This window comes from Leuciscus leuciscus (assembly GCF_965113295.1).
Source record: "Leuciscus leuciscus genome assembly, chromosome: 15".
NCBI lineage: Eukaryota > Metazoa > Chordata > Actinopteri > Cypriniformes > Leuciscidae > Leuciscus > Leuciscus leuciscus.
The window spans coordinates 41,606,086-41,625,802 of NC_138739.1; the positions used below are offsets into that span (position 1 = coordinate 41,606,086).

General features: G+C 37.7%; 2 protein-coding genes across 6 annotated transcripts in view; one reads left to right on the top strand and one right to left on the bottom strand.

Annotated features, from left to right (window-relative positions):
* The window catches only part of LOC309476633 (uncharacterized protein), a 41,882-nt gene that overhangs the window by 4,701 nt on the left and 17,464 nt on the right, over nt 1-19,717 (top strand). The gene's annotated exons all lie outside the window — the stretch shown is intronic.
* kcnh1b (potassium voltage-gated channel, subfamily H (eag-related), member 1b) overlaps nt 1-19,717 on the bottom strand; it is a 67,304-nt gene that overhangs the window by 1,664 nt on the left and 45,923 nt on the right. Inside the window, exons 11-12 of one of the 5 annotated variants that reach the window (XM_082139719.1) lie at nt 2,944-3,091; nt 1,867-1,912 (exon numbers count right to left, since the gene is read on the bottom strand). In XM_082139719.1, the coding sequence (XP_081995845.1) occupies nt 1,867-1,912; nt 2,944-3,091 (194 nt within the window). Of the gene's footprint in view, nt 1-1,866; nt 1,913-2,943; nt 3,092-13,871; nt 13,986-14,477; nt 15,747-19,717 lie in introns of those variants that run through there. The other 4 variants (XR_014198297.1, XR_014198298.1, XM_082139718.1 and 1 more) reach the window with 4 other exon arrangements.

The window sequence follows — 19,717 nt, forward strand, 5'->3', positions numbered from 1 at the left end:
CCCTGTTACCAAAATGTTGGTCGGATTTATAATAACATTTATAAAATCATAAATTAAGCACAATGAGTAGTTTTTAACAACTGCTGGTTTGAAGTAATTGAAAAAAAAATATATATATATATATAATATATATTTGGTAAAATTATAATTTTGGTAACAGGGTTGGATGCTTGAGCTATGGAAGCTTGTTTCCGTAGTGAAAAATAAAAAAGGTAATTGTGACTTTAATCTCACAATTCTGACTTTTTTTCTCACAATTGCGTGATATAAAGTCAGAATTGTGAGATATAAACTATTCTGAGGTGAAAAAAAAGGTCCATCTTTTTTTCCCTTAGAATTGGACTTTATATCTCACAATTCTGACTTTATAACACGCAATTGCAACTTTATATTACGCAATTCTGACTTTATAACCTGCAATTGCGACTTTATATCTCACAATTCTGAGATAAAAAGTCAGAACTCTAACTTTATAAGACGCAATTCTGACTTTATATCTCGCAATTCTGACCTTATTTCACGCAATTCTGACTTTATATCTCACAATTCTGACTTTATCTTGTAATTCTGACTTTATATCTCGCAATTCTGACTTTATATCTCGCAATTCTGACTTTATCTTGTAATTCTGACTTTATATCTAGCCATTCTGTCTTTATCTTGTAATTCTGACTTTATATCTCGCAATTCTGTCTTTATCTTGTAATTCTGACTTTATATCTTGCAATTCTGACTTTATATCTTGCAATTCTGACTTTATATCTCGCAATTCTGACTTTATATCTCACAATCCTGACTTTATATCTTGTAATTCTGACTTTATATCACGCAATTCTGACTTTATATCTCGCAATTCTGACTTTATTTCACGCAATTCTGACTTTATATCTTGTAATTCTGACTTTATATCTCACAATCCTGACTTTATATCTTGTAATTCTGACTTTATATCTTGCAATTCTGACTTTATATCTTGCAATTCTGACTTTATATTTCGCAATTCTGACTTTATCTTGTAATTCTGACTTTATATCTAGCCATTCTGTCTTTATCTTGTAATTCTGACTTTATATCTCGCAATTCTGTCTTTATCTTGTAATTCTGACTTTATATCTTGCAATTCTGACTTTATATCTCGCAATTCTGACTTTATATCTCGCAATTCTGACTTTATCTTGTAATTCTGACTTTATATCTAGCCATTCTGTCTTTATCTTGTAATTCTGACTTTATATCTCGCAATTCTGTCTTTATCTTGTAATTCTGACTTTATATCTTGCAATTCTGACTTTATATCTTGCAATTCTGACTTTATTTCACGCAATTCTGACTTTATATCTCGCAATTCTGACTTTATATCTCACAATCCTGACTTTATATCTTGTAATTCTGACTTTATATCACGCAATTCTGACTTTATATCTCGCAATTCTGACTTTATATCTCGCAATTCTGACTTTATTTCACGCAATTCTGACTTTATATCTTGTAATTCTGACTTTATATCTCACAATCCTGACTTTATATCTTGTAATTCTGACTTTATATCTCACAATCCTGACTTTATATCTTGTAATTCTGACTTTATATCTTGCAATTCTGACTTTATATCTTGCAATTCGGACTTTTTATCTTGCAATTCTGACTTTATTTCACGCAATTCTGACTTTATATCTTGCAATTCTGACTTAATATCTCCCAATTGCGTATAATAAAGTCAGAATTGCGAGATATAAAAATGCAATTCTGAGAAAAAAAGTCGCAATTATCTTTTAAAATGTTTTATTCTGTGGCGGAAACAAGCTTCCATATTGAGCTTATTAAATGCTGCCAACAGTAAAAAATTTAGAAAATCAACTGATTTACTTGTTTTCCTGCCGTGCTGTAGAAAGGATCCAAATGATGTCACTTCCTGGGGGTCACACATTTTTGGAATATTCCATTTTGTTTCAATGGGGGGAAATAATTTGGTACAAGGGTTACATGCAAGATATTGGACACAGCTAAACATCAAGTGTTTGGTCATTAAAAATAGTTTTTCAATATTCAACTGGCTGTTTACACGACACCATTTTCAACTATAAACGTAAAACTTTTATGCGTTTTGCCCGTTCATTTACACGACAGTGGCGTTTTGGGGGCCTGAAAACGCTAACTTTATATAAAATGTTAATTAAACGTTATTGTTTTTGTACAAAAACGTGAATTTGTGAAAACTGTGATGTCATGCGTATCACGTGTGCAGTCTATAAGTGCGTAGTGTTTCTTTACAAAGTGGCGCCGCCACCTACTGGCCTGGCATGAATAATACAGCGTTTTAGCCGTTCTCACGGATCCGTGTGAACGGGGATCGTTTTGATAATGTTGTCATATGTGCGCGGAAAACGCGAAAGAAAAACTTTTCCGTTTTTAGTACATGGTTGTCGTGTAAACATAATGTGGTCACATCAGAGAAATAATGTGGGAAAAAACGTCACTTTCGAACCAAACAGCTGCGTTGGGAATTCTTTCACCGCCACGCTTAATTCCTGCATGGTTTCCTATTGAAATGAGTGATTTTGACCGTGAATATTTGTTGAACAAAAGTAAATGTGATCGCACCCAAGTTGTGTACGAACATTTGAATGTTATGCCTCTTACACAAGTGATGGGACTTCAAACTAAACCCTATTCATGGACGTTGCCCGGTTATTTACACTAAAAATAGGTTCAAAAGACGTTGTAACTAGTCATGAGAGTTAGTGTCGACCTGTTATGCCCTCTTATCCCTCTTTCTGTGGGCTTATTACAACTACTTTTCCATTTCATTACAATTCCATGATGCACAGTACAATGAAATCACGATGAAGTGTAAATGTGAGCTGAGTTCATTTCAGAGGAAGATCGTGTGCGCTCAGGCTGAGTTTGAGAGGTCACTCTGACTGCAACAATAACCATATTTACCGCTTACGTGGCCTTTGCTACTTTCGTGCGTTTCATCCTTTTCCTGCGCATGAGTGTGACCTGAGGCCTCTTCAAGCCGGCGATGAGCAGCAGCAGTCTGGGTCGGGACTTGGTGAGCCAGCTTCTCAGTAGCGTCCCCTTGGGAAACCTGGGAAAGATCACCAACTGTGAGTCCAACATGTCAAACTCAAGCTGTAACTAAAACTGTAGCACTTCACTGACCGATGTCTAGGATCTGCTTTCTTATACTTGTACTTAATAAAAACAACTGATTCTTGAAACCGTATTTGGTGACGCTTACTCTGATTTTCATTGTAACGCTGTTTTGAAGCAATTTGTCTGGTATAAACCTCTGTATAAATAAACTTGACTTCAATGCAACGGCTATTGAGTTTTTAATATAGTAAAACACATCTGATTGAGAGAACATTCAAACCGCATTTGCAGTGCTATTGCTTCTGTCAAAATTAAGGAATTTTATTTGTATTGAATCAAACAGTGTTTCAGAAATGCATTGACTTGATAAGGACACTTCAAGAAAAAAAAAGGAAAAATCCATTGGAAAAACTGTAATTTTCCACCAGGACTCATTGCGATTCAATGTGCAATTCAAAATATGGATTAAACACCTGTGAAAAATGAATACAATAAATTCCTTTATATTAACAGTTCATTGGACCCTGTTTATTATGGACTTGTCTTATAGTGTAGTCTTATACTGCTAATGTAGAGGCTAAAAGCAAATTCTCTTGAGTTTTCACATACAGATGAAGCAGACTATAATATTTAAGAAGTATTGTTCATTCTTAGTTCGTTAACTAATGTTAACTAATGAACCTTATTGTAAAGTGTTACCACATATGTATTTTGTTTCAAGCACCATTGAGGACTCCAAACCCCTGACTCATGGTCGTCTCGTCCAGTCGCACTAGCGGCTCTAAATCATTGTTTCATGTGGCATGTTTAGTCTAAGACTGAGACGTTACGCTTGCTCCTGTTTAATAACCATGGCGTGTTGCGTCTGCTTTACACTGCACTCAATGCTATACCACTACACAAAACACTCATGTGTGTCAACGCAAGGAATTTAAACAGCATTGACTCTCCTAATACACTGAACACATTCAAGGGTTTCAAGCTTTCCCTTATCACAACAAACTCTGCAATGTTAAAAAAAGAATAAAGTTGGTAACACTTTACAATAAGGTCCCATTTTTTTACATTAATCCATTGATTAATGGATTAACTAACAACGAGCACTACATTTGTTACAGTATTTATTCATCTTTGTTAATGTTAGTTGATAAAATTACAACTGTTCACCGTTAGCTCAAGTTAACCAACGAAACCTTGCTGTAAAGTGTTACAGAAAAGGGTAAAGTTACACTTTAAAAAGCAAGAGTAAAGGTTTAGTTGATGAGTTTCAGTTTGCTTGCTGGTAGATGCTATAAATACACAATTATTTGGCCAAAAAAAGCCTATTTTTCTATTATCAGCAATTCAGAAGTTTCTGTGCATCTGACAGAATATTATTTTTAGTATAGTATAGTAACCAAAAAAAAAAAAAAATCAGCACAAAATCTGATTATTGTAGATGTTTCACCAGTTACCATTTGTACGGCTAAGAGCATAAAGAGCATTACACCTTGAATTATGCCTTTCACATCCCCCCTCCCCCCTCCCTCTGAAAGGAGTTCTAATATAGAATTAAATGTCACATGACATTTACAGCTCAGGTGACTGGCTCTAAAAACACTTCCGGAACCCATGAAGCAAACATGTCAGCTTCCAGGATAGCTTGTCTCCAGGTATTTGAGATCTCTACGGATAGAAGGCATATTAAAACTTTTGGAAACATATAACCAGATCTACATCCAATCAGAAAGCCCTGCGGATTTCCCCAGATATCAAACCCCAATCCCTTACAATGTCCTACACATTCCCACCATTGGCGTGTTTATTAAATATTTTGGCTCCACCGATTTCACAGCAAAGTCAATGCGGAAAACAAAACAGCCATTTCTAATGGACCCAAATTGGTTTTCTGAACCTCCCGAACAGACTAAACCGATCCCTCCGTATCTTTCGGGAGCAAAAAGCTTGGTGTAAGAGTAGCGTTCCCACCGAACCGCAGAACAGTACCTCACCGAACACTCCTCACCGAAGCTCCATAGCAACAGTTCCAGCTTCCCTTCAGATGAAGGCTGACAGCATAACCGCTCCAGCTTTTATATACACGTCTCGCACGTCTGACTGCTGAGCTCAATGGAAAATATAAAACTTCAATTGTTCGGACTTCTGCTGGTCGAGCACGAGCCAACAGGCCAGAGAGAGATCTAGCAACGTGTAGATGCGCTACGGCCTTGCTGAAGCCATTGTTGTGTCCCCCACAGGGGCTCGTGTTAAATGTGGCGAGAGCAACATTGTTTGCTTTGCGGCCTTGTTTTCCTCTTTTCCCCCCCTCATCCGATTCTCTCTCTCAGGAGCTTGACTGATGCGACGGCAATATTTCTCCTTCAGGAAATCCAGATGACAGCGTTTAGTCATCCATTTTGTTTTACGATTTTGCCAACCAAATTAGCTGCTTCATCAAGCTGTCCCAAAAGCAGATGTTACTCCACAGCTGGGAGGCTTGGATTCGTCCTTGTACTGGTCCGTTTATCTTTTAGAGGATTTCTTCTGCAAGTCTTTTCACATTGTATCCACACAAACATCGACTGTTGAGATTTCGCATCCAAATATAATTTTAATCACAATATCTCGACTTTTAGCTTGAGTTTCAATGATTAAGATGATTCTAGTACGGAAATTCGGGCCTTCATTTGTCTGGCCACTACAAAGAGGCTAAGCTTATCCATACCAAATATCTAAGAAGAAACTTTGGTGTAAAATCAATTTTCGCTTACACTTTATTTTAAGGTGCCGTAGTACTTAATCAAATGAGTACTGAGTAATATTAATTAACTTCATGTACTTACTATAGAGTAACGGTTTGGGTTAGTTGTAATTATGGCTAATTCACATTACTTTAATAAGTACATGTAGGAACGTGTAAATACGTCGACTTAAAATAAAGTGTTACCCAATTTTCACTCAGAAATTGCTAGTAAATTTGGCAAAGAACCAGCAAGTAACATTGAATTAAATGTCATAAAAATGACTTAAATGGTATTTTCTTGTAAAATGTTTCTAAGTGTACAATTAAATATAGCAGAATATAGTCAATACTAGGTCAAAACACTTATGATAAATATGACAGACCTACATCCGCCTAGTATCTACAAATGAGTTTTGAAGACTAGAACAAAAAAATCCTGAACAGTATTTCAAACAACTGAAGAACAACCACCAAATACAGTAAAATCTTAAACGTAGCGCAATCAATCAAACTCAGAAAGTTGATCAGCTTAACTTAAAAATGCTCGAAAATGTCCTATGAAAAGCAGAAAGTGTTTCTTACCAATTGACTCCACACATTTGTTAGGCTATGCCCCCCGCGCCCTGCTAAGCCACATATATGATGCTAATGGACTTATTAGTGTCACGCTAGAAAGTTCAACCAGGATGGAAAAAACAAATCTGCGGGACAATAGGAGGTGCCCTGACTCCATGGGGCCGAGAGGGGCCGGGGGGGTCGACAGGAGGGTCCACTCAGCACTTCTCTCAGCGAGCAACAACGGATGATCCCGGCCCCTGCACCAATCACAGCGCTCGCTCACACGGTTTCTATGACAGCCAGCCCTCGCCTATGCAAAACAGTGTTAGAGAGGTCAGCCAAACTACCATCCTCTGCTTCACATGTGCAGAATAAACTCCTGCTGTACATATACAGCATGCCCATAATTAATCGCTTTAAATGGATCAAAAGTGACAGTAAAATCATTTATAATGTTACAAAAGATCTCTATTTTTTTATAGAACTTTTTAATCATCAAAGAATTCTGAATTTTTATGTGCTTAGTTAAAAAACAAAGTCTGTATGGTCCTTAAGATGTGTTTCATTTGCAGCTTCATTTCTTGATGTTGATTTTGAGATGAAATCTGCAGTCTAGCGGTGCTCTTGCAGTGTGTCCTGTGAGGGGCGCTGTGGTGCTGATCGAGATGAAGAGCCAAACACACACACCGCAGAGAGAGAGAGAGAGAGAGAGAGAGCTGGGGAAGCCTGGCACTGCATTGCAGATCAGTGAATGAGGAGGAGACTGCAGGAGTCTGCAGGATAGGGCGATAAACACTACGGGATTCCCTCGTCTCTGAAACACACACCACCCTCACTGGATGATCATGAGTAGTTTTTCACTTCTAGACACGAGCTATAACATAAGGGACTCAAATAAATGCTTCTTATGATGATGAAGTTGCTGTTCTTTGTGTTGTACCGTTTGCGTGAGCAACATGTATTTCTTGCAGACTGTAACGATTGGTAATGAATGAACAGTGGCATTAACCATGAGCAATGGGAAGACTCTACAAAATACACAAATGTACCGAGGAAAATGAGTGTATCTTTGTTCTGTTTTAAACGTGTTAAATCTTACTTTAAGATTTTACATTCTGATGAATGAGTCTACGAGGAGCATGTGTCCAAATTTCAATCTTCGCGTCTCTTCATAAAATTTAGGTTAAACCAACACATGGATGACTTTAATGATGTCTTTACTTCCTTTCTGGAGCTTGAAAGTGGTAGTTGCGTAGACTGTCAATGGAGGGACAGAAAGCTCTCGGATTATATTAAAAATGTCTTCATTTCTGTTCCTGAAGATGAACGAAACTCATACAGGTTTGGAACAACAGAATTTGAATTTTTCGGTAAACTAGTCCTTTAAAGTACTGTAGGCCAATGTGACAAGTTGTAGCTACACTATATTGCCAAAAGTTGCCTTTACATGCACATGAACTTTAATGACATCCCATTCTTAATCCGTAGGGTTTAATATAGAGTTGGCCCACCCTTTACAGATATAACAGCTTCAACTCTTCTGGGAAGGCTTTCTACAAGGTTTAGGAGTGTGTTTATGGGAATTTCTGTTGGGACCATGAAACTGTCCAAAATGTCTTGGTATGCTGAAGCATTAGGAGTTCCTTTCACTGGAAATAAGGGGCCAACCCCTGAAAAACTACCCCACACCATAACCCCAAACTTTTCTTTACCCCACTGCACCTGACGCTTTGCATTGCACTTGGTGATGTAAGGCTTGGATATGCAGCTGCTCGGTCATTGAAACCCACTCCATGAAGCTCTACGCACTGTTCCTGAGCTAATCTGAAGGCCACAGAAGTTTGGAGGTCTGTAGCTGTTGACTCTGCAGAACGTTGGTGACTTCTGTGCACTGTGACCCTCAGCATGCGCTGATCCCGCTCTGGGGTTTTACGTGGCTGAGTTTCTGTTGTTCCCAATTGCTTCCAGTTTGTTATAATACCACTAACAGTTGACCGTGGAATATTTAGTAGTGAGGAAATTTTCCGAATGGACTTATTGCACAGATGGAAACCGATCACGGTACCACACTTGAACTCGCTGAGCTCCTGAGAGCGACCCATTCTTTCACAGATGTCTGTAGAAGCGTCTGCATGCCTACGTGCTAGATGTCATACACCTGTGGCCATGGAAGTGATCTGAACACCTGAATTCAATGATTTGAAGGGGTATCCCAATACTTTTGGCAATATAGTGTATATTAGATTGTAAATTGCTAATGATGTAAACTATAAGTTATTATACATGATAATGCTTGTTCAGTTAAGCTAATCTACAAGATATAATCATTATATAGTCAAATAATTAAAAATATATATTTGTTATGTTTTTAGGGGTGAATTCAGGTTTATTGGGACACTTTTCCCCAGTCATCTCAATAGCAAAAAGTGTTTCAATCGACCTGAACTCATTTGGCAAGTAGCTGTGTACGACGTGAGATTATGTGTGTGCATCGGGTCATTAACATGACAACACTGAAGGGTAGAGGTCGGCTGATCACCCTGATGGGGTTCATTTTGTGACAATGACCAGCTGACTATATTAGCTTTTACATAGAAAATTTCCACCAGAAGTACAGCTTCCCTCTAGAGAGTAGAAGTGAATATGAAAGACAGACTGAGCTGCAGGAACTTATTCATATTTTGGTTTGACATTGAGAGTGGTAACTGGCCTCTTCCTCTTTCTGAATCTTGGGTCATGATTGTGGTTAAAGTCTTGCAAACTGTAGTAATTACAAATTTTTTCCAGCGTTACCACATGCCATTGTTCCCCATGTTAGCATGCACGTGTTTGTATGTTCTGTTACTAATAATTATCAACTTTGCATATACATGTCTTATATACAGTTTGGTATAATAATAATAATCTGTTGAAGATACCAACAGCTGGCAATAAAATCATGCCAAAATTTGTATCATTGCATTCTACAAAAGTAAAAGCTATAAACATCTCAATTCACAATGTGTCACAATAGATAAAAAAGAAAAATACATAATTTTACGTCAAAATGGCCGATTATGGTCAATTTGGTATCACTATGCTCAGTATTCTAATAAAATCTACAGACATGTAAAGCGATCTAAGAGTCTCATGATTTCTGGATTAAGAATAAACTCAATAATTTCAGTAGTGGAAGAAAGATTTCGGCTGTTGTTCAGTGTTGAACTGAAGCTCGTCCTCCTCAAACATTACAGTATTTGCCCATAAATATCATATCATCTATGTTTTAAAATAGATATTTTCATTTTTCAGTATGCTAATAAGGCAAAGTACTGAACAATCTGTAGGACAATGATTACATGTTGAGGACTGATGGCAGTAGTCCGTCTGATAATCTAGACGTACGTTGATTTATAGTCTTTTGAAATCCATTGTAAACAACAGAAATAGAGGCTTGGCCGTAGTAAATGGTCCGTGAGGTCCATCTTCAGACTGGAGGGATGATGTGGAGATTGCAGTCGTCACTCAGTGACACAGAAGGGGAGGGAGATGCGAGGATAAACCTGGAACACAGAGCCTAGTGACCTTGGGATGGGTTTCCCGAGGTAGAAACACGGAAAAACAAACATGTGGGAGCAAGTCTGATGTGTGCTGATGTAATGTATTCCTGTGATCAAAGCTACAGCATCATTACTCCAGTCTTCAGTGTCACATGATCCTTCAGAAATCAGTCTAATATGATGATTTGATGATCAAGAAACATTTATGATTATTATCTGTGTTGAAAACAGTTTTGCTGCTGCATATTTTTGGTCAAATCTGCCATTCAAAAGTTGCGATAAGAAAGATTTCAAAATCATTCAAGGATTTAAATATTGATAATAATCAGAAATGTTTATTGAGCATCAAATCATCATATTAGAATGATTTCTGAAGGATCATGTGACACTGAAGACTGGAGTAATGATGCTGAACATTCAGCTTACACTTTACTGTACACATGCATATAGAAAACAGCTGTTTTACATTGTAATAATATTTCACAATATTAATGTTTTCACTGTATTTTAATCAAATAAATGCAGCCTTGGTAAGCAGAACAGAGTACTTTCAAAAACATGAAAAAAATCTTAATTACATAATTTTGACTAGTGTAATAAAATAAAAAATAAAGTAAATTTTAAGTCTTTTATGAGATTTTTATATTATTTTAGTCAAATCACCCTTATTTATACAGCGCTTTTTACAATACAGATTGTTTCAAAGCAGCTTCACAGTGATAACATGAAAATAATGCAACAGAGTTTGTTTCCAGAAGAATAAAGCGTCACAGTCCAGCTTAAGTAAGTTCAGTGATGGTTCATGGTTTAGTACTCACATATGAAGAAAATTAAGCTAAATATATTTATATCATGACAACTCTGAATATAATTAACATGTTAATATGTGGATGTATTTGGTGTTGACGGACTCGATCTGCTACACTGCTGTGGTTATTGCTGCTGATACAGAGCTATGAACATTAGATGTATGGCAACATGGACTTCCTACTGCTAATAGACACACAGACGCTGCTGTGAACATGTCAGATCTGCTGCTGCATCAATAGACACACATATATCCTGAATCAGATCTAGGCAGGTGGAGGGGTTCAGAAGAAGGACTAGCATACAGCAAACACTGAACCAGACTATTTAAATGTTCAGCAAGCAATCTCATTGGCTGCAGGATCAGCAGAGGCCAATCAGCTTGTGTCATGATGTGATTGTTTTTAGATTGCATGTGAAGGACCATCAGCCTGCGCCCTCTAGAGTTTCATGACTGAACTAGATGAGTACTGTACAGTTTAAGGCTAGCATTAGCATTACTTGATACTAGCTTGTCTAAAATTCTGACATCAAATGAAAATTAATTATGTTTAGTTTTCCTATCAAGTAATTTAATTGAATTAAATGGCCTGTAACTCAGCTTTAGTTGTATAGAAACTATGACACAGCTGATTAGCATAAGACATCAACTCTCACTTTAATCAAATATCTGTCCCAAAGTCTGTGAGGATCAGACTAGCTCTGTGGCGCTAATCAGATTACAAGACCCATCAGAGAAAGGAGACGGCTATAACTGCGACTGTCTGAAGGGACGACAGCGAAACAAACCCACGAGAAAAGCATGACCCAACAGGCTAAGATACTGCCGCTTGAGGAGGACACGTGAGACAGAAAATACACGCAAATATATCAAAATATTAAACTGTAATTTACAAAAATATCTACAATATTTTACAGTATTACTGTTTTTTTTTTTTAATCAAATAAAATCAGCCTCGGTGATCATAAGAGACTTCTTAAAACATTCTTACTAACCACAAACTTTTGAGCAGTAATGTATAAAAAAATCTTCACTTATCACTGAAATAGTTGAGAATTTAAAGGTTATTTATTTTAAAGGTGACATTTATTCAAGATTGGCATGATCTGTTATTTTTTTCTTGATATATATGTTCTGTATATATTCCAATAACAATATGAATGACCATCTGTAATGCAAAGTATAAAATGCTTTAATATAAACATTTGACACATTTTAATAAACAGTTGCTTTTCTTGCCATTTTATGAGATTCATTTATATTGATTATAAATAAGCAGGACATAATATATATATATATTTTTTTTACAATTAAGTATGATTCCTTTAATTTATATTTCTTTTTGATAATGAGATCTAACATCTGTGTCATGACCTCATAAAAGTGATTTCACATGAAAGACATTTAAAAACATAAACATAAAAAAAAAACATTTAAATAATTTTTAAGACATTCAAAAATACACATTTTTGCACAGACAAAGTGAAAACACAGCAACAAACAAAAGATGCTAACAATATTCATTCAAAGTTTTCATATGTGCTACATTCATGTTATTCTCTCTCTGTATCTGCTGTAATGCATGGACTGTACATAAACACTTTTGCTGCAATAAACATCTGAATAAAACATAAGTAGGCTTTTTATTAATCATATGTTGCACAACAGTAATTTTAAAATGCAAAATGGCTTTCACACTTTCCATTTACTTCCATCATACTTTAATAATCAAGTATTTCCATTAATTTAGTCTTTAAAATTCGATCTTGCAAAAATATAAAATAAAATAAAATACAGCATTTGTTTACAACTAACGTAAACATTAAACAACTATTACCTCAAACTTTTGCATTGACCTTTTTCTGATAATCTTAAGACTTAAATCAGACATTAAAAAAAGAAAGTACAATCAGTAAGTCCCATCAAGTCTTTCGGTTTCACAGTGTGTTCACTGATTCATTCTGCGCTCAGGATAGACAATGAATCAAACATTAAAGTTGTGCAGTGCAAATTCGGCAAAACGTTCAAGAGTTTACTCTTTACAAGCTGTGATATACCACTGTCCTAAACTTTCTTGGAAATGACATTTACTAAACAAAAAGGACTTTTAAAAAGGGAATAGGTTTTTGGGAAGAATGCTAAAAAGCACATGCTAAATGAACACTACTGTACCTTAGTTCATGCTTCATATTATCTTATATAACTAGTATATTCCTCATTTATAAACCTAAACAGTTATCAGTATTGCTTATCCACCATATAATTTTGCTTCATGCATCTGTTAAAAATGACACATAATACACTTTTTGATATTCCCAAGTTTAGCATAACATTTAACTATTTCCTTTGGCTCTTTTATTTTAGATAACTTTGATATAAAGTTAGAGTTATGAAGCAGTTAAAAGTCAAAAACAAACACTTGTCATCCTCCAAGAATTCACAGACAGTGGAATTTTGGTTACTTTGCATTTGTCGCTATTGCTATATTGCAAGTTGTCACATTAAGAGCACGTCATTTTAATAAACAGGCAACAGAGTATTTTATAGTAAAAAAACAAAACAAAAAACAAGTAGAAAAACTTATATTCAGCATACAGTCCCAAACATACATTTACCAGGTTTATGATTTTTAGTAAGACTTCAACAACAGTACAAATGTGGATTCAACAACAGTAGCCTATGTGCAAGGTGGTACAATTTGACTAAGTGTGGCAAAAGCAAAGGCCCGATCCATAAAACAAGAGCTCATCATTCATGATTCACAAAATAAATCATTCACAAATTGTCACATTTAATTGAATGCAATAATTCTACTCCAAAATTTGATTTTACACAGAAATTCATTCTGCTCTTGTTAATAAATGGGCCTATTGTTTAAATCATTATAATCAGTTTTGTATTTTTCTTGATTGACTGACAAATTATGTATGATGTAAATTACGTATGATTTGACAGATGTGAGAATAAGACAGACGGCAGTTGTACATTTCACAGATACAAGTAATGATTTGGATGACCATACAAAAATGCCATACAAAACAGTTGACAACTGAATTTATATAGTGACATACTGGTATATTCCATTATATGTAAGATCCATATCCATTTATTAATGTGTTGATTAATCAAGTTGAAGTGTGCCACGCCCCCAACTCTCAGTCTGCTACAGTAGCCATGCCCCCAACTCTCAGCCTGCTACAATAGCCACACCCCCAACTCTCAGTCTGCTACAGTAGCCACGCCCCCAACTCTCAGCCTGCTACAGAAGCCACACCCCCAACTCTCAGCCTGCTACAGTAGCCACGCCCCCAACTCTCAGTCTGCAACAGTAGCCACACCCCCAACTCTCAGTCTGCTCCAGTAGCCACGCCCCCAACTCTCAGTCTGCTCCAGTAGCCACGCCCCCAACTCTCAGCCTGCTACAGTAGCCACGCCCCCAACTCTCAGTCTGCTACAGTAGCCACACTCCCAACTCTCAGTCTGCTACAGTAGCCACGCCCCCAACTCTCAGTCTGCTCCAGTAGCCACGCCCCCAACTCTCAGCCTGCTACAGTAGCCACACCCCCAACTCTCAGTCTGCTACAGTAGCCACACTCCCAACTCTCAGTCTGCTACAGTAGCTACACCCCCAACTCTCAGCCTGCTACAGTAGCCACGTCCCAAACTCTGTCTGCTACAGTAGCCACACCCCCAACTCTCAGCCTGCTACAGTAGCCACGCCCCCAAATCTCAGCCTGCTACAGTAGCCACGCCCCAAATTGTAGCAGACTGAATTCTCAGTCTGCTACAGTAGCCACACCCCCAACTCTCAGTCTGCTACAGTAGCCACACCCCCAACTCTCTGTCTGCTACAGTAGCCACACCCCCAACTCTCACCTCCTACAGTAGCCAGCCACGCCTCCAACTCATGCTATTGATTGAGCTGAAAGAGATTGACAGATCTGAGCGGACACTCTCAATGCTTTAATGGTGCTTAAATGTTTACACTTTTTGGAAACCCATAAATGGCATACTAATAGCAGTCAGTGAACAATAAACTGGGTTAAGAGAATAACTTAACAAATCTTACATACTTCACCTTTAATGTAAAATACTAATTGAGGTCAGTTTGGCTATGACTAGAACAGGATCAAACCGTCTTCCCTTCAGCCCATCGCATCAGAAATGAAACACATTAGGAGAACATATCATCCCTTTCTGAATTTGGAGAGTCCGGCCTTGATATGTCAAACAAGTTCGAAGTTCCTGAGGTCTTTCTGTCTTTGAGAAGTCGGAGCATCTCTGCGAGCTGTGCTTCGAGTGCGCTCATTCTGCCGCTGAGGGAGCTGATGTCTCCTCGCAGCTCCTGCTTCAGCTCCGTAAAACAGGCCTGAAGACTCTGTTCGGGAATGGACTGGAACGCTTGCTTCCCCTCAGGCTGAATGGGGCTCCGTTCCTGAGGGCTTCGAGCGCTACCGTCACCCATATTGTCGAGTCGCAGGTCACTCTTGGTGATGCCGCTGTCGCACGAGTCTGTCTTCTTGAGGGACAGTTCATATTGAGACTTAGTCCTGTCTGGTAGCATCTCCATGGACTCGGCTTTGGACACAGGACACCAGGAGAGATCAGACTTGGCTGTGGCTTCTTTAAACCGACCCCAGCCTTTGCTTTTGGGTGGTTCTGCGGACCTATTTCTTGTATTGTTTCCATTAGAGGCCACGGGAGCATAACGTTTTGCTCGACATGACGAGGACGATGAGGTGGAGGAAGACGTAACCGGAGTGGCCGGACTTTCAGTGACCGTGATGACGCTGGTTGGTGACGTGATCTCGAGCACCATGGTCTCCGCTCTGCCTTTCTCGAGATCCGGTTCTCCTTGACTTGCCCGCTCCGCCGCCAGACGGGCCTCTCTCTGCTGGCGGAACCGCTGGAAGAGACGCCGCACAGGGTGATCTGGAGGTAGATTCAGAGGGGCTTCATTCTTCCTTCGCAGCATCTCCTCTTCCTCCCGTTTGACGTCACTTATTTTACGGAAGACGATCTATAGGATTCAAACAAGAGAGTACATGTATACATAAGAATGAACACAGTTTATTAGTAAGGGATAATGTACATCCAGCCCGTTGTTATCACAGAATAAACCCCCGACAGGGAAATGAGGACCCGACACGACACGGAGGGGTCTTGCATCAGCCTGAAGGGGTTTATTCTGAGATAACAAACGGCTGGATGTGCATTATCACGCTTATTACACGGCTACTTGCCACGCAAGTAAATAATTAGACACAAAATTCTGATCTGAGTCTAAATATTTTATTAGGTCTTTAAACGCAAAGCTTCCGCGGAGTGAAGAGTTGCTAGCGCGGCAAGTTCAAACTAGACGGACATTTAAGGGACACGGTATACAGTCATACCACTTATAACACAGAATCTCGCAACATAAATAATTATGGGGATAAGAGATATTGATTTCAGATTAAATGGTTTTAAAATCATACCTGTTTGTTATCCTATAATCCAACAGTGTACAAAAAATTGTCACAAAATGGCCGCCGCTGCGTTTGTATGAAACTAGAGAGAGCGAGTCCACGATACTGGATGGCATAATTAAATAACTTTACACAAAATATTGATTCAACTGAGTTTTATTATTTTATAAGCTCACCAAAAGCAAAACTTCCACGAATAAAAAATCTTCCCAGCAAGCGTATAGCACTGCTGACTTCAGTAACCCGGATGAGCCTGTGTATCCGTTTTCAGCAGTTTTTATTGAGAAATTTGTGAAGAGTGCTTTATGTGAAGAACAGACTAAAATTTAAGTCGTAACTTATTAAAAAAAACATATATCGTGGCACATTCAATCATCGCATTCAAACACATTCACACTGACTCTCAAGTAAGATGATGATGTCCAACATCATCTGATGACGATCGTGACGGGATGCGTTTGAATGTGTTGATTGCAACATGAAGGACAATAGAAATTAGCAGTGCATCATTGACCCAGAAATGTTCACTGCCCCTGGTCACTGTGTGCTTTCACTGCATCTATCTGGACTCCTGACGCTTGAGCACCTCGACCGAGTCACATGCTTCATTTTAAAGTGTTTGCTAGAAGGGTTAGTCACTGCTATTTTTAGCTTCATGATACATAAAAATAAAGCATTTCATTTCTGAACTACCTCAATACGTACAACAACCAGCACAATAACATGTTGCCAGATTCACATTCATCTGTGTTGGATAAAACTAAATGCAACTTAATACCATTGTGCAGAAATATTGTACATTTTTCCAGCCTGTATTGAAAAAATCAGTCACTGGTAGAACATCTACCATAGTATGATGAAAAATCTGTCTGTCTGTCTGTTTAGGTTTTGTTTTAGGTTTGTGATTCCCTGTTCATCTTTAGTCCATGTGCAATCTTCTCATTGGTTCATTGTCTGGTTATCTTGATGTCAGTTCTGTTTTTTCATTGGTTCATGTTAATCAGTTCCACTTTGTCATTGGTTGTCATGTGTTCCCCTTGTCCTTGTATTTAAGCTCATGTTTGCCATGTTTACTTGGGTGTGTTTTTGTGTATCCTTCTGTTGGTGAGTTTGTCAAGCCTGGGCAGGTTCAAGCCAGGTCTATATTATCAAGTCCAAGTTCTCATGTCCATGCCATGTTCTAGTTTTGTTATTCTGTTTATTAGCGATGGGAGAAACTAAGCTTTTCAAATCAAAATGATTCACTGTTTCGAAGCGGTGTAAATGCAACAAAACATGCATAAAAACAGCTTTTACAAACCCGTTGCAAAATGTTTTATTGAAAGTATAATCTATCAGATGCAATTAAATAATAATCTAATACCATTAAATAGTGTCTATATAATATGTATTCTTTTATATTTATTTACAACATTTGTTCAGGGCTATGCTAAACAGAGACTATTAACTACTATTATCCCTTTTAATTATAATCTTAAGTTAATGTAGCCTCATTAAAATGTCTACAAATGTATAAAACTCATCAGAGATCAGGAAATAGACACTTCATACAAATAGACACTTAGACACTTGTTCAATGGTTCACGCTGGGGGGCGATCTCAGTGAATCTGCATGATTCATGGGTTCACATCAGAGATCATCGCTTGGCTTGTTGATCTTATCATGATGTCTATGTTTAAATCTCACAAAACTCAAGGTCACATTTTCACCCCAGAACCAAAGAAAAAAAGGCGTCCACCAGCAGGTGCTGACTGCCCAATGGGAAACACCCACGGGGACAAGAATGTTGTTCTGGGACCAACAAAAGATGCTGATCCAGAATCATGTCTTATTTGGTGAAACCTCTGTGTCCTTCTTCAAACACGGAGGGAATCACATCTACATCCAAGACTAATTTATCTGGGTCTGCAATGTGCCTTCAGCTTTTAAAAGAGATGGTAATTTTCCAAGTCAACATGAAAGTGGGCGAGGACTATGATATCCTGCAGATATGTTATGCTGTGTTCATACAAAATGGTGGACAACAGCTTTCCATACCCTGGGAGAATGATCTCACGTGTTTTTACTTAATTATGAATGAACCTGGAGGCGGAATGAAAGCAAGATCCCTGTATTAGTTCTCCCTTCTTATAACTGTTAACTCATAAATGTGAAGTGATAAGATTCATGAGATGTCCTTGTACGGCAGTAGTTCAAAACGTTTAATGTGTTCTGGCGGTTCATTTGCATGTCAACAGCGTTTGGTGGCCTGAGAACGCAAATAGGTTTGATAGGTTTTTGAAATAGGTTTCAATGTGCAAGTTTTTGAAACGAGTCTAAAAGCGATACTATCATCATCTCCATGTGAACTTCGAAAACGTGAATCTGTGAGAACGGTGACGGTATGCATATGCGTAGAGGCATGAGCGTTTCTTTATACAGTGACATTGACAATTACTTGCCTGGCATGCATAATAAAGCGTTTTTAGTCGTTTAGTCTGAGATTTAAATGTAAAACAGATTAAAATTAAGCTCAAGGTGTTTAGGACGGGCAAACTTTTTTTGCTAACATAATTACAAGCATTATGTTCATGCATGCGGAAGCTGTCCTAATGTGTTGATGATGTTGGTTCATTAATTCATTCCTGTGCACAGACTGACTCAGCAAGACTTTGTTTTCTTGCCCGGTCACATGGATCTGCTTCCTGATGAAGCCATTTAGATGCATTGTAAAGTGCAAAAATAAATGGATTTTCCATCAGGTCAGACGGATGACTGAGATGTGCGGTGGGAGCAGCATTGGACTGCAGGCGGACAGTATTCACAAGTGTCATTTTTCTGCATTTGTCCTGTCAAAGCTGAGGGTAATGAGTTTTGGAGGTAGAGAGGTTTATTGCCCAAGTCTGAAAACAACAATGAACATGCTTTTCCTAACGTAGAGCCAGCTGTGGAGAATTACTCTAGTTTGAAATAAAATGTAAAACATAACATGCTTCATTGCTGCACGGCCAAGACAAATACACGTAGCATCTGTTTATTAACACTTTTAACATCAACAGGAACAAAATTATCTTTATTATCATACAGCTATTTTCTTAAAATATATTTATACTTTTGCTGGCTAAAATACACCCACGTTTGTGTTTATTTGTAGAGAACAAATAATTACGGAAACCCTGAACCGCAAGGCAAAAAAAGAAAAAGAAAAAAAGAAACTTATCTCGTTATTTTGAGATATTAAGTCGTTTTTTCTACATAATATCTCATTATTTCGACATAAGTCATTATTTCGACATAATATCTTGTTATTTCGACATAATATCTCATTATTTCACATAATAAGTCGTTATTTCAACATATCTCATTATTTCGACATAATATCTCATTTCGACATAAGTCGTTATTTAGACGTAATATCTCGTTATTTCGACATAAATATCTTATTTCGACATATCTCATTATTTCACATTATAAGTCGTTATTTCGACATAATATCTCATTATTTCGACATAATATCTCGTTATTTCGACATCATAAGTCGTT